This window comes from Nilaparvata lugens, chromosome 5 (assembly GCF_014356525.2).
Source record: "Nilaparvata lugens isolate BPH chromosome 5, ASM1435652v1, whole genome shotgun sequence".
In the NCBI taxonomy this organism is placed as follows: Eukaryota; Metazoa; Arthropoda; class Insecta; order Hemiptera; family Delphacidae; genus Nilaparvata; species Nilaparvata lugens.
In genome coordinates, this window is record NC_052508.1 from 67,168,280 (window position 1) to 67,182,441 (window position 14,162).

Consider the following 14,162-nt stretch of genomic DNA (forward strand, 5'->3'; position numbering starts at 1 on the left):
AGTTTCTTTCATAATTGTGTCAAATTACCAGTGATTATTAGACTACTATTTTTCATCCTTTTCCCCGCTGATGACCCGACCGGGGTCCCACACCAAGAGTTTATGCTGTGATCAGTTTAACGGATGACTCAACTGAGGAACCGAATTTCAGAACTCCAGCAGGGATCCATTCATCCCCATTAGAGTTTCTGAAATATCAAATACCCAGTTAAGTCATCCGTTGAGCTAATCCCAGCTCAAGCTCTTAGTCAGGGCCCCGGTCGGGTCGTCGGCAGTGAAAGGAAAAAAATAATAGACACTGGTAAATTATGCAATTATGACACAATTATGCATAAAATCACAGAGTCTGAAGCAGTCGAACGAGGGACTTTGTTGTTCAACGTACTAGCGCTGAACTGTGATTGAGTTGACTGAAATTGCGTCCTGCTTTTATACCCAGGTACACACAAAGCTCAAGTGAGAGATATCACAGATAAAATAAGTCCTATATTTAGATATGTGAATTTAAGATATGAAGGCTATGTGAATTTAAATACTGGTGGCGCGCTCTAGGCGGCCGAAAAGAGAACTCGCTGCTCTTGCATCGAGCGGCTAAAGAGAGTATTAGAATAAAGGGAACTTACTACGGGGTCGTGTCAGGTCAAATGGAAGAAGGGCTCTTATTGCCTCAATTTCGCCCACATCACTTTTGAAAGTGATTGTAAAGTTATTGTAAAGTGTAAATAAAAGGCATTTATCTATCTATCTATCTACCTATCTATCTATCTTGTCAATGCCTTCTATATAGCTATACAGCTTATGCAGGTTTATTGACCTTCTATAGGTTATACAGGTTTATTGATGTAATAACAACTGATCATTCTCGTTTAAAATATTAAATTATATTTTATTAAGCAATAAATAATATTTTTCAAAAATTTCATAACGAATTTTCATATTGAAGATTGAATATTTTGTTAATAAATTATAAATTCTACATTGTTAAAAGACGATCTGGCAACAGAGCAAAGCGAGAAAGAGATAGCGCTATCCGCCTTGTTGGATGATAGACAAGGATAGCAATACCATTGATAATCAAACACTGCCATTATAACGTGGACCTCACTATAGTGAAACTATACATATGAACCAAGCTATAAAAACTTTATTCGGGAGAATTATCCAAGAAAAAAAGTGGAACAAAAATTAATGTTATTGCTGGAATTATTGTGATTGTACACAGGCCTCAATCTTGTACGTGTTTCATAAATAATAATAAATACTACTTCTTTTTCTCAAGTTGATTTTAAGTACAATATTTAGATATTCAATTGGACATAATGACCATACATGTATTTTATGAGGTCACTATTGAATAATTACTCCTCATACGAAATTATGAATGTAACAAATCATATTTATGAATGTCAATAACTGACTATTTTCTGGTATGACAACTCAGCCAGTGTAAGTCATTCATTTTTAGGCTTCCTAAGTGTAATGTATTACTTATGAACTGACCTCCTATTATAGCAATTGAAAGTTTGTTTTGAAAAACAAACTTTGTTTGTTCTGTCAGTTCGTCATGGATAGTGAAATAGATGAAAGTTTGTACTCTTCATTTTTTGGGAAGCAGGAGTTTCTCAAAAATTAGTCTCCTACCAAACTCTGATACTATAATTTAAGAATTAAAACATAGTAATAAGCAAAATCTAGAATACTCAGATAATGTTATGAATTGGACATGTTAACTAGAATACTGTTTGAGAAAGATATTTTTATAGATTTGTTTTGTTACTATATATTTATTGCACTTGAATAAATGCTGACGTTTCGTATTAAAACTCATTTAATGTGTGTTGTTTTGACTCTCTTAAGCTAAGATATAGACCTAATCAATCAGATTTCTCTCTCGAAGTCCATAGTTTTTATTCAACATCCATTTCTAAGGACTCAGCTTCTTTCCTCAAACGTTATAGTTTTTATTAAATTATGACATTAGAGTTAGTTTCTACATTCTTATGATGACCCACAACATGTCGATACGATTGTCACTACCAAATAGTAAGTGCATTTTCACTCCATAAGTGTTTTTAAAATTCAAGATTTATCTAACATTCATAAGAAAATAAATTTTTCTCTAAAAACTTAATAGTTTTCTATTAGACATTTATTTCTAATGACTTGTGGTTCTTATAATTACATTCAAAGAAATTAGTCCATTTAGAGCCCACTTAGGCTACAACACATAAACCAAGGGAGATGGGCTTGAGAAATAAATTAGGTAAACTTCTATTTCTTGAATAATAAATAAATGTTTGATTATTATTTGAGAAATAAATTAGGTAGACTATTACTTTACAGACTATTACATCAAACTAGTAGTTCTGTGAACAGTAGACCTCACGCAGTATTCTCATCCACAAGTACCTGATGTCAACTGTTTTAATAATGTTCACAAATCAGTTCACGTTTGAATTTGTATTACATAATTTATTAATATTTATGTTAATTTAAACAATGAATAGAATATGTTTCTATTCCAGAATTTATATAATATTCATCCAGTTCCGTGATAATCTTTCCATCTAATGAAAATTAATTTTTTTCAATCAAAAATATTATAATTTCTTCAGCATTTGATTATTTTTAATCACCTATTAAATTAGTTTTTTCGAATGTGAGAATATTGATACTGAAGGACACGCAAAACAATGCGTGTACCAATAAATAATACCATGACTGCAAAACAAAATATTGAAACCAAAGACCTTAAAGCTGCGATTAGACCAAATTTATTAACAAAATGTTAATACTGTAACTCAATCCTTATAGATTATATTAGATTGAACATAACTTATCATACACATGATGAACATGTGTGTTTGTCAACTTGCGTTGAATCTAATAGAATCTATAAGGATTAAGTTATTAACATTTTGTTAATAACTTTGGTGTAAACCCAGCTTAAAGATGCATACCTCTTCAAGGTCTTTGATTGAAACTATAGACCTTATACAAATACAGTAATAGACTGGCTTCTCCACACATCTGTGTAATCACTTGTCAGCTGATTTATGATGAATAATTCTATAGTCTGATTTTTACGGTAATATTGGCGTATGAAGGAGGCTCCTTTTTCCTTTTATATTATCCTTGAAATGCAAAATTTCAAAAAACCTTGTATATACGTCGACGCGCAATTTTAAAAGGAACATTACTGTTAAATTTCATGAAAAACTATTACCGCGTTTCGCCGTAAATGCGCAACATATAAACATTTAAACATTGAGAGAAATGCCAAAACAGTAGACTTGAATCTTAGACCTCACTTCGTTCGGTCAATAAGTAAACAATTATTACTCTTGAATATCTGAGAGTAATTATACAAGAGATATGCTGTAATCAAGCTATAAATCTGTGAGTTGATTCACTTACAAGCCAAGTTCACTCTCCCATTAAAAAAATCGGTTTGTCAGTTTCATCACAGATACTACAGAAGGGTTCCCACACATCAGTGAAAGTGTCCGGCACAGTGAAAATATTATCCCTATGTGTTCTAATGGAACTATACCCACTGAGCCTGTCCTAGCTAGTATGAATACTTCCATTAGAACTCATGAAAATGATATCTTCACGGAACCAAAACGTGCAAATTGCACTGAAAACGATTTCAGTCTGCCCTTATTAATATCTTCATTCTCATACAATGATGATCATTGTATGATGATGAATCATATTCAGTGGCGTTGGCTCAAACGGGATTATAGTTTGTGAAAAATAAGTTGAGACTTGACCCTCCATCCGAAGAAATTACAAGGTTGCCAAATCGTGTAAAACTGTAACTTTCTCAAATTTCCAATTCAACGTCAGAATTGGATGTAGAGTATCATCCCTGATAACCTAGTATTACTAAAAAAGCTTCAGGGTTGAAGGATTAAAAGGAAATGTAACTTTTATGATAAAATTGGAAACATCGCGAAGATTTGTTTCTCTTTTGAATACCTATCACTTTTCTCAGAATAATGGGGTGTCGTAATGTGTAATAATTTTATATCAAATTAACAGGGAGAAGGTCTCCTTTCTATTGGTGTGTTGTTAATTTTTATCCGGCTCATAGTTATTTTTTAATTAATGATTATGTTCGTCAATGTCGAGACATTTCGAGCAAAAAACATGAAATTTTCGACATGCTTGAAACGTTTTTGTTTCAAAAGATAAGTAGGTGGTGAAAGCGAGAAGTTTCTCAGAAATAATTGAAATTATTATCATCAGATACAAGACTAATGGTAAAAAAATAATTCGATACTAAGCCAAAGAATATGTTGCCAGTCAAAGTTTCACTAAATAATCAGTCTTAGCAATAAATTAAGAGCAGTCCGATTCGATTGAAGCATTTGATAGTGTTTCTCAGTCCACTTTATAACGGCAGTGTTTGATTAGCAATGGTATTGCTATCCTTGTCTATCATGCAACAAAGCGGATAGAGCTATCTCTTTCTTGCTTTTCTCTGTTGTCAGATCATCTTTTAACAATGTAGAAGTAATAATTAATTAACAAAATATTTTATTTCAATTATGAAAATCCATTATAACATTATTGGAAAATATAATCTCTTGTTAAATAAAATATAATTGATTATTTTAAACGAGAATGAACAGTTAGGCCTAATATTACATCAATTAACCTGTATCAGCTACCATTCTATAGAAGACATTGACAAGACAGATCAATATCCATGGATATGATGTGTATTGGCCCAAATACCTTTTGATATCAATAGGTACACATCAATAGATATCCATGGATATCAATACATAACCAGCTGTAATGTTTAACACATCCATGGATATCTTTTGATGTATACTGGCCCAAATACCTATTGATATCAATACATTTTTTTTATTGATCTCTATTGATCACTTCCACTGGGGCTACCGTCTATAGAAGAGATTGACAAGACAGAGGACAGGCAACGTTGTTCTCCTATCTTTCTCCACTGCCATTATAACGTGGACCTCACTATATAGTATTAACGCACAAAACCTCAATAACATTTGTACCTTTGTACAAATAAATTTATCATTATTTTATTAAACTGTAAAACTTACACTATTATGAAGTAAACTTCCTACGTGATACACACAAACAAGCAAGCAATTACTTTTTCTTGTTTTTGGTTTTGCCGTCCTTCTTTTTCCCTTTCCTTGATTTGCCACCACCTGACTGAGGCACGTCTCCGACATCATACTGAGTGTTCTTCTCTTCGGCCTGAGGTTTAGGCTCGGGCTGTCTACGAGTCCTCAGCTCCAAATCAAGTCGATTCGAGTTCTTCACCTTGGAATCATGGCGGTTGTTCTTTATGACCATCAGAAATGTCTCCTCCTGCCGATCGGCCTTGCCGAACTCCATTTGGGCATCGCCCGTCTGCGAGAAGGTGACCACGTTGGCGTCTGTCTGTTTGCCCGACTTGAACGTGTAGACGGGCGACTCGACGGGTCCTGGAGTTGTTGCCTGTTCAGGAACGTCCAAGAGGATACGGTCTCCTTTTATCTGCAAAACATGGTTCACAACATTGGATATTTGATCAGGACTAAATGAAAGAATGAAATGGAATGAAAAGAGTCGATTTAGTGTAGGGTTTTTTACACTTATCTTAGAGCATGGTTCAAATGGAATGAAATAAGAGTCGATTTAGTGTAGGGTTTTCACACTTTATCTTAAAGCATGGTTCACAACATTGGATATTTGATCAGGACTAAATGAAATGATAAAAATTTATTTGGGCTTTAAAGAAAGCCCATTGGTACCAAATTACAATTTGCCAAAGAGAAGATTTGCTAATGGTTTTGTTATTTTTGATAGAATCATCCTATGTAGGCCTATACAGAGTGTTCCAAGAAAGGGGTAGAAGCCGAAGACCATATAGATTCTACATGAAATTTGCAGCAAAAAATGTGAAATTTTCTTGTATCGACCTTAGTTTTACAGTATTATGTATTACTGATTTACAGTATTATGCATTACTAGTTTACGGTACAATGTATTACTGGTTTTCACTATTATTATATTGTTCACCCTTTGGCCAATATTTGCAATACAGTAGCAGAAGTCTTATTCGAGGTGGTTTAGAGCTTTTAATTGAGATTTTCGTTTAATAATAATTATTTATTAATTAGCATTTGAACAAATGCTACTTCCACTTTGTTTCCATCAATAAAATAGGTACCATTGTAAATATCTTGTTACTAACAGGGCTGGGCAATGAAATATGTACTATGGATAATTTGAAATTTTGGATAAAAAATGTTTATCCCTCATCGAATTTTCTTCTAGCTCCGTTCACCTTGTGGTCAATATTTGCAGTAGCAGATGTCTCCGGGGTGGTTTACAGCATTTAACTTTGGATTTTCTTAGCTTAAAATCCATTTTCCCTCACTATTAATTCATACTTCAAATTAGAAACCATTTTGAAGTGAAAAGACTTACTTTTCAGCAATACCTACAAATTTCTGAAACGTTGTCACTGCTATAAAGTAAGGGTAAGTATTTCTACTTCAAAAGGTGTTCTTCATTCAAATTTTGGATTTTTGTTTAATGATAATCAGTTTGAAATAGGCCTACCATATACCAGTTACATTCCTACACACTCATTTTTGAACAAAACTCTATTTTTCCCTTCTATTGTATACTATTAATGTGTAGGCCTAATTCTACCTTGTGGAAGAGAATAATATACAAAGTTGAAGGTGGTAGGCTATTTATTCTTATAGGTAGTTGAAACTTCTTCTTTGTATTATCACCTAATAGGAAACAAACATGTTGGTTTTGAAATTAATAGAAAGAATAGTAGGCATACCTTATGAATTGAACCTGTAAAAACCGTTTAATAATTTAAAGAAGTTTTGTCTTATGATGTTTATGATAGAAAAGTTATTACTAGGCTTAATATCATTTCAATTTTTTCAATGAAAATAGCTCTGAATATTATCATATTTATAATCATGGTTTTTACTTAAGATGGATTCCAAGTCTCTGAATTAATGGTGGAAATAGAAGATGTCCATAAAACCGTTCTTCATCTTTTATAATCATTTATTGCACCCATTACCCATGCCTTTCCCTTCTTATAAAAAGATTATACCAGGAGAAAAATATTATAAGTGTGTCTATTCAATATGCGGGGATATCCTAATCTAATCAAGGATCAATTAATTATTCCTATTTAGATTTGTTAAATCATAATATTCATATAATATATTATATGGTATTTGGTGAATCATAAAGCCGTGTCTACACTGAAAAAATGTTCGACATACATTTCGGCAAACATGTTTTTTGAGGAGCTCAGGGACAAAAATTTTAAAAATTTGGGCCATAATTGTTTGTCAAACAAAAATTACTGTTTTTCCAAACTTTTTCAGTGTTGACAGCTGTAAAACATAAAACCTGTTTTTCGCACTTACAAATATTTTGTTTGGTGACGCGTCCACACTGGCCACGGGCAAACATTGTTTGTCAATCATAATAAAATTTGCCCAAACTTTTTCAACAAACATGTTTGTCGAACATTTGTTCAGTGTGGACACGGCTGAATATTCTACAATAGTTTGCCTATTTTAACGTTTGCATAAAAATAATTAATATTACCAATAGACGAAAAAAGGAAAATATAATAATCCTTTTTACTTGCCTTGCCCTATTACCATGGGTAAGGAAAGTATTGCTTTCCGAAAAAATTAAGGTACCCCAATTTCACACAAGCGTCAGAGGTGAAAAATTTTCATAACGGCAAGGAAAGTTGTGCGAGTGCGCCACACCAATTTTTATGTATTCATATTCATAGTACAGTATCTTAGCGATTTTTATCTTATATTCACCTATGTGTAATTACAGGAAAACACTAGTAGGTAGCCTTAATATATTTTTTTATCAAATCCGTCTATTTTTGGCGATAATGCCATGAAATATTGAGACAAATAAATTTTTAAGGGACACTTGATAATGACATTATTAGGCTATCGCTGAATCCAGTAGTGTTTGATATAAAATGATCAGGATATCTAGTATTATCTGTAATTTTGTATTCAAAGATTCAAGTATCCCTATTAAAATATTCAACTTGAGTAAAATTATATTTTATCCAGAATTTATTTACCTTGACAACTCCAGGCTCTTGTACCGGTTCTTCTTGCTCAATTTGTTTTTTTGCAGTGGATTCATCCAATGTAATCGACGTAGTCGAATGCCTTTTCTCGTCTTCACTCAATCCGTCCCCGTTATCATACACTATCCTTCCATTTTTGTCTCTCATCACCTTTATCCTTAGCAGATGGTTATTTATGCTAACTTCAATTTCTTTGTAATTCTTCGCTTCCAACTCAGAAGCTTGATCTCCATCTTCTATCAGTTCCTCACTGTCAACAATTGATTCATCATCTCCAAAACTCTCAACGCTATTTTCTTCACTTTCATTTTCAAGTTTTACAGTTTCAGCTCCATCAATTTCTAACTTATGTTCTACAGTATCAGAGTAGTTTTCTGTTATGTTTGTGGATGAGTTTTGATTTTCCACATGCACTGTGCTACTTTCAGTTTCCCTTGCCATCTGATCCATTTCCATCCCTTTGAACAGAAAATCACCATTCTGACCTCCGGATTGGAATCTTGTCACAATTTTTTCACCCCAACTAGTGAGACTTAGAAGAGCACTAATATACCCAAATCTCACCCCAGAGTCTGAAATCAATGGAAACTCCCCACGAATTCCCTCCCCTTTCATGAAATTGCTTCCAACATCAACCATAGATTCTCCAATAATTTTACTCTCAACACAGCCGTCTTCTTTCAGATATGTTTGAGAAACCAAAATTTTCACTTTAAACTTACTTGGATTCCGTTTGTTATTCAAGTTTCGTGAAGCAAAAATACAGGATTTTCCTTTATTCAGAACTAGAGTGCTGTTGTTTTGAACTAGAAAGACTTCCTGACATACTTCCATTGGTAAGTATTGCAAAAATTGAAAAGAAAAGCATAGCTTGATTTTTTCACCAAAGTGCTCTCCCAGAAATGAATCAACATCATCGAAACAAGCTTTCTGGACGAAAAATTCTAGAAGGTAGAGGTTTGTGAAGTCTATGTGATTCAGCATTATGATTTGCTACTCTAAATTTAAGGTTATTATCTTATCTTTTAATACATGAATTTTGTTTTGAATGTGCCTAGTTTAATTTGAAAAAAACCCTCGTCATAATTATGTCAGTAATGAATATCAGGTGATTAACATTTTTAGAGTCATCATGGATGAGAATACAGTACTTGATAATAATTAGGCCTATATTAATAAAATATAATTAAGATCAATAACGCTCAGTCGTTGCACAAAGGTCTGTTAATATTAATCGTGATTAAATACAACGGAAGCAAATCAGAGATAAGAATTCTTTTAGAAATCTTCTATTATGTTTGGTGCTCGTGGCATATTTTAAAAATAAAATTTAACAGGCTCTTGTGCAACCGGGCCTTAGGATCATATTTTGACTTCTTGTGTAGTTTTGACTTCTTGATATTGTGGTAATTATTCATATTAAATAAAAATATTTAAATCTGTGGTTTTTGACAATTTCTTAGTCTTTTCATTTGATCATATTATTTTGACGTCAAACGATGCTTATACAGAGGAAGTAGAAAACTCGATTGTCTTCAAAGCCACTCCGCTGAGCCGCGCGGTAAACCTCTATACCGCCCAGTTTGACAACAGATATGCATTTCTGTTACATTGAGGCAGCTCTATCTCGACTTTCATGTTAACCAAAACCTCTTACCTCATACTCACTTACTTCATGCTTCTCTCCTTAGTCATGACCAGATATCTGGATTGACTGTATCAAAAAGTGGACATGACTTGGTCCTTGTCAAACCTTAGTTTGCAACACAGGGCTTATAATGATCAATAATATTTCAATATAACAATAAATTAACACATTTTGTTGTCTTTTTATGCTGATTCTATAAAAAAATCCTACATTCTATTTTTGTCTCTACCGGTAGCCGAACATGTCGTGACGAAATATTCAAAAAGGGTTCTCAGATTTTAATTAAATAAAATAATAAGACATGTCGAAAACCACACTTACTATCTTATTGAGACTTAGAAAGACCGGTTTCGGTTGTTACACCATTGTCAATCTCTGATAAACTATAAACATGAATAATTACCACAATATCAACTTCTCAACTACACAAAAGTACTCAGATTTATATTTTCATATATGTCATAATCTAAATATTGTTCATATTTAATATTGTCATGATCAAAACATCCACAACACTGGAAAGTAGTGCTATGAAAAATCTTGCTATAAGTCTGTGTATACCACATTTTTTTTGCAGCACAGGGCTTAATGATCAATATTATTTAATATAAAAATCTGGTGTGGTACACTCACACAACTTTCCTTGCTCATTGAACTGTAAGCCTCATTCTCAAACGAGAATAATGTAGGGGAATAACATAATGACAATTGGCGGCAATTGAATAGACTTGGAACGATGTCAAAAATCCTCTTTAATTAAATAAAAATTAATATTTTACAGGAGCATGCTTTTTAATTTTTATTTAATTAAAGTGTATTTTTGACAACGTTCCAAGTCTATTCAATTATGGAAAAGCTTCACAACATCAACATTAACACTACAAACTTAATTATTGGCGGCAACATATTTGCAACTACGATCAAATTCAAATTCAAATATTCTTTATTCCATACAAAATACAGATTACATTGTATTACAGAGCATGTTTTACTGGAATACCCCTACAAGACTATTCGTCTGAGTGTAGGGGGTTGGTTCTTGTTACAGTGGGTAGCCAATAGTCTATTCATAATATTATATAGGCAATAGAATGTCCGGCTTTGTTAACAAGAAGGTGAGTATATTAAGATAGTTTGTATTAAAATTATGAAATTAAATATTACCTATTACATTGTTCATTGACGAAATTTCATAAACAGAAAAAGATTGATAAGAGTAACATATACAGATTCGAGAATTGAAATATGAATAAATTCTTGAGATTGCACGAGTGAAATATATTTTGTATATACTTATTGTAAAAAATAATGGTAGCTTCTCATATGAAAAAAAAATTACCGAGGAACAGAAACCAGCCGATTCCCCAATGACCATCAAAAAGAATATAGTAATGAAGATATGTAAATCTATAAACGATTAAATAAAGTGTGTGGTAAATATAAAGAGAAGAAAGGTAAGTTATGAAAATTTATAATCTCAAAAAGGAAAAAAAATCTATGTATGTATAAGAAAGCTATCAAATTAATAGAGATGATCTTAGTGCCAATAAACAGACTGAAGCAGGCTTTCTGACGACTCCCAGCCCAGGCGGTATAGCCACCACTCCACCTTACGCTTGAATGCAGCCCCACTGCATTCATCCATATCAGTTCTTATCTCAGCGGGCAAATTACGATAGACCATTTGAGCCAAATAAAAAGGTGTCCTCAGCTCCACTCCATGAACCACCTGCGGCGTCGCAAAACCGAAGTTAGCTCTATACCGTGTAGGATAGGTATGTAAAATATCTGATAAAATTTTAAGTTTATTAGTTTTTAGGTAGATCAATAAAGATTTAATGGACAATTGCCTTACATTTAAAACTGTAAATTCTGTAAAAAGTTGTTGCTGTTGATCAACTACTGTATATGTGGTATATATAATTATTGTTTTCAGAGTACTTTTTCCTTTGTGAAATTCCTTTGTGAGTACATTATTGTGAATTCGATGATTTTTCCTAAAGTCGTCAAAACTGCTGTTCTACAGATGAAATATCTTGACTATGACTGTGTACTTTTTATAAACTGTTTTACCTCCCTACCTCATGCACGAGATGGAGGTTACAAAGTCCATTTCTCAAGGATGGGGAGGACCACATTAGTTTCCCAGGAAAAAGACTCATGCCAGTTGATAGATCTGATAAATAAATATACAGGGTATGAATTTGAAAAAATCGTTAGAGCCGTTTTTGAGAAAATCGTGAAAAACGTGGTTTTTTGGTAACTGCCATTTTTCTCAAGAATATTACGGAGCTCCTGCAATTTTCCCAGAAATGAGATTCATGTCAGTTGACAGGGCTTATAAATAGCTATCCATGGTATAAATTTGAAGAAAATCGTTAAAGCCGTTTTCGAGAAAACCGTGAAATACATGGTTTTTTAGTCATTTTCCGCCATTTTCTCAAGAATATTACGGAGCTCCTGAAATTTTCCCAGAAATGAAACTAATGCCAGTTGATAGGGCTTATAAATAGCTATCCATGGTATGAATTTAAAGAAAATCGTAATAGCCGTTCTCGAAAACCGTGAATTTTTTTTAATTTTTTATTCTATTTCTGTTAATTTTGTTTAATAGCAACTTAACTCTTTCAACTTGTACTCTTATTTTCTTGTACCTGTACATGTACTTAATATTATATAATTACTATTTAATTGAACTCACTACTGGCGCTCAAGTGTTACTTTTGCCAGTGGAGCCAAAATTTCATTATTAGGTACTTTACTTAATATTTTCACAATGTGATAATCTTGTTAATTATATTGTAGGCCCACTGTATACATCTAAAATTTTGTACTTTTGTTAACTTTATTACTGTTATTATTTTGTGATTGTAGAAATGTCCGTGAATTTATTTGTCAAATAAATTTTAATATCAATCGACTTAAACATGTACGGGAAAGCTTTGAAATTCTTCAAACCTACAAATTCTTATTGCTTGGATACATCTATTTGTTAGCTATTTTAATAATATTCGAAGCCAAAACAAGAAAATATCCAGTTTCTTGATAGATTTTCAATATTATTATTATAGTTAATAGTACATCATTTCAGTTTATAGTTAGAAAACAGCTTTTGAATTTGCCGGTTGATTACTTGAATTTGAATTTGCCGGTTGAGCAAGCTTCATGATTGTGTTAGAAAAATTTCAAAATAATGATGAAACGACAGCAAATCTTCCAATAAATTATTTTTTCGAACAAAATCTACTTAGCAATCATTGATTAGAACAATTTTTAATTATTCAATAAGAATATCTAGAATAACAAAACAAATCAAGTTGGCCATCTCGTCAGCATTCCAAGTTCAGCTTTTAGGGCGGCCATCTTGTCAACATTCCAAAACCTACACAAAGAATACTTTTGAATAACAGCAGCTTCTCTTTGTCTCAGATACAGAGTAACGGCCAGCAACGGTAACAGTTATCACATAGTTATTCAAAAGTATTCTTTGAGTATCTATAGTGAGGTCCACGTTATAATGGCAGTGTGTGATTTGCAATGGTGTTATTCAACAAAGCAGATGGCGTTATCTCTTTCACGCATTGCAAGGTTGCGACAATCAACAATGTAGAAATTCAACTACAGTAGAAGCTCTCTTAACCGACCTCGGATCAACCGCCTGTCGGATTAACCGACCGTTTCCAGGAATATACAAATTTCTGCTGCTGCTGCGATAACGATCCAAAAATAACTTTCATGTTTCAACAGGTCGAACATATGATTCCGTAGCAAGTCAAAATTCAGTCAGTTGCTCTCAATATCATGTGCAGGCAGTTTCTAGTGTGCTAACTGTGTTTGCAAACTTTGATATTTAACAGTTTTTGATACTGTAATTGTTTATGTAATTGACTTTGTTAGTGTAAAGTACAGTAGTGTAATATGAGTTGTGTTAAATGTAAGAGACTGGTTGTGACGATGGAACAAAAACTAAAAGCAATAGAACATCAAGGGACATAGAAGATCATAAGGGCTATTGGGTGAGTAATGGCTACAGTAGTTTTAAACGTTTAGGAACAGTTTTTAAAAGCTTTTTTTCACGTGTTTGAATTATTTTAACACAATTACGACTATTTACAATATTATTTGGTTTAACCGACCTTTATCGTTATCCACCATGGTCCGGTCCCGTAGAGGTCGGTTAAGAGAGCTTCTACTGTAATTGACAAAATAGGGTTAAGGGTTGGGTTTTATTAAGATTATATTTAATAATGTTTCATAAGGATAGGTTAGGTTTTTGCTTTGAATTGCAATATGCTATAGTGAGATCCATGTTATAATGGCAGTGGTAAAGATAGAAGAATAGCGATGCCGATTCTCTGCATTATATTG

The 14,162-nt window shown here is 32.8% G+C and overlaps 1 protein-coding gene across 1 annotated transcript; it reads right to left on the reverse strand.

Annotated features, from left to right (window-relative positions):
- Nucleotides 1-5,080: 5,080 nt before the first annotated feature.
- On the reverse strand, nt 5,081-9,258 carry LOC111046938. Its single transcript, XM_022332592.2, has 2 exons — nt 8,138-9,258; nt 5,081-5,532 (listed from the first exon to the last, which is right to left on the reverse strand). Exons 1-2 carry the CDS (start codon nt 9,128-9,130, stop codon nt 5,140-5,142), a joined length of 1,386 nt encoding a protein of 461 aa, XP_022188284.2. The 5' UTR covers nt 9,131-9,258; the 3' UTR covers nt 5,081-5,139.
- Between the last annotated feature and the right edge of the window lie 4,904 nt (nt 9,259-14,162).

What these genes read in the sequence shown, in the direction of transcription:
- LOC111046938 (XM_022332592.2), bottom strand. Translation starts at nt 9,130, where the DNA reads ATGCTGAATCACATAGACTTCACAAACCTCTACCTTCTAGAATTTTTC. An exon ending in AAGAGCCTGGAGTTGTCAAG is followed by an intron (nt 5,533 to 8,137) that starts GTAAATAAATTC and finishes CATGTTTTGCAG; the next exon opens with ATAAAAGGAGACCGTATCCT.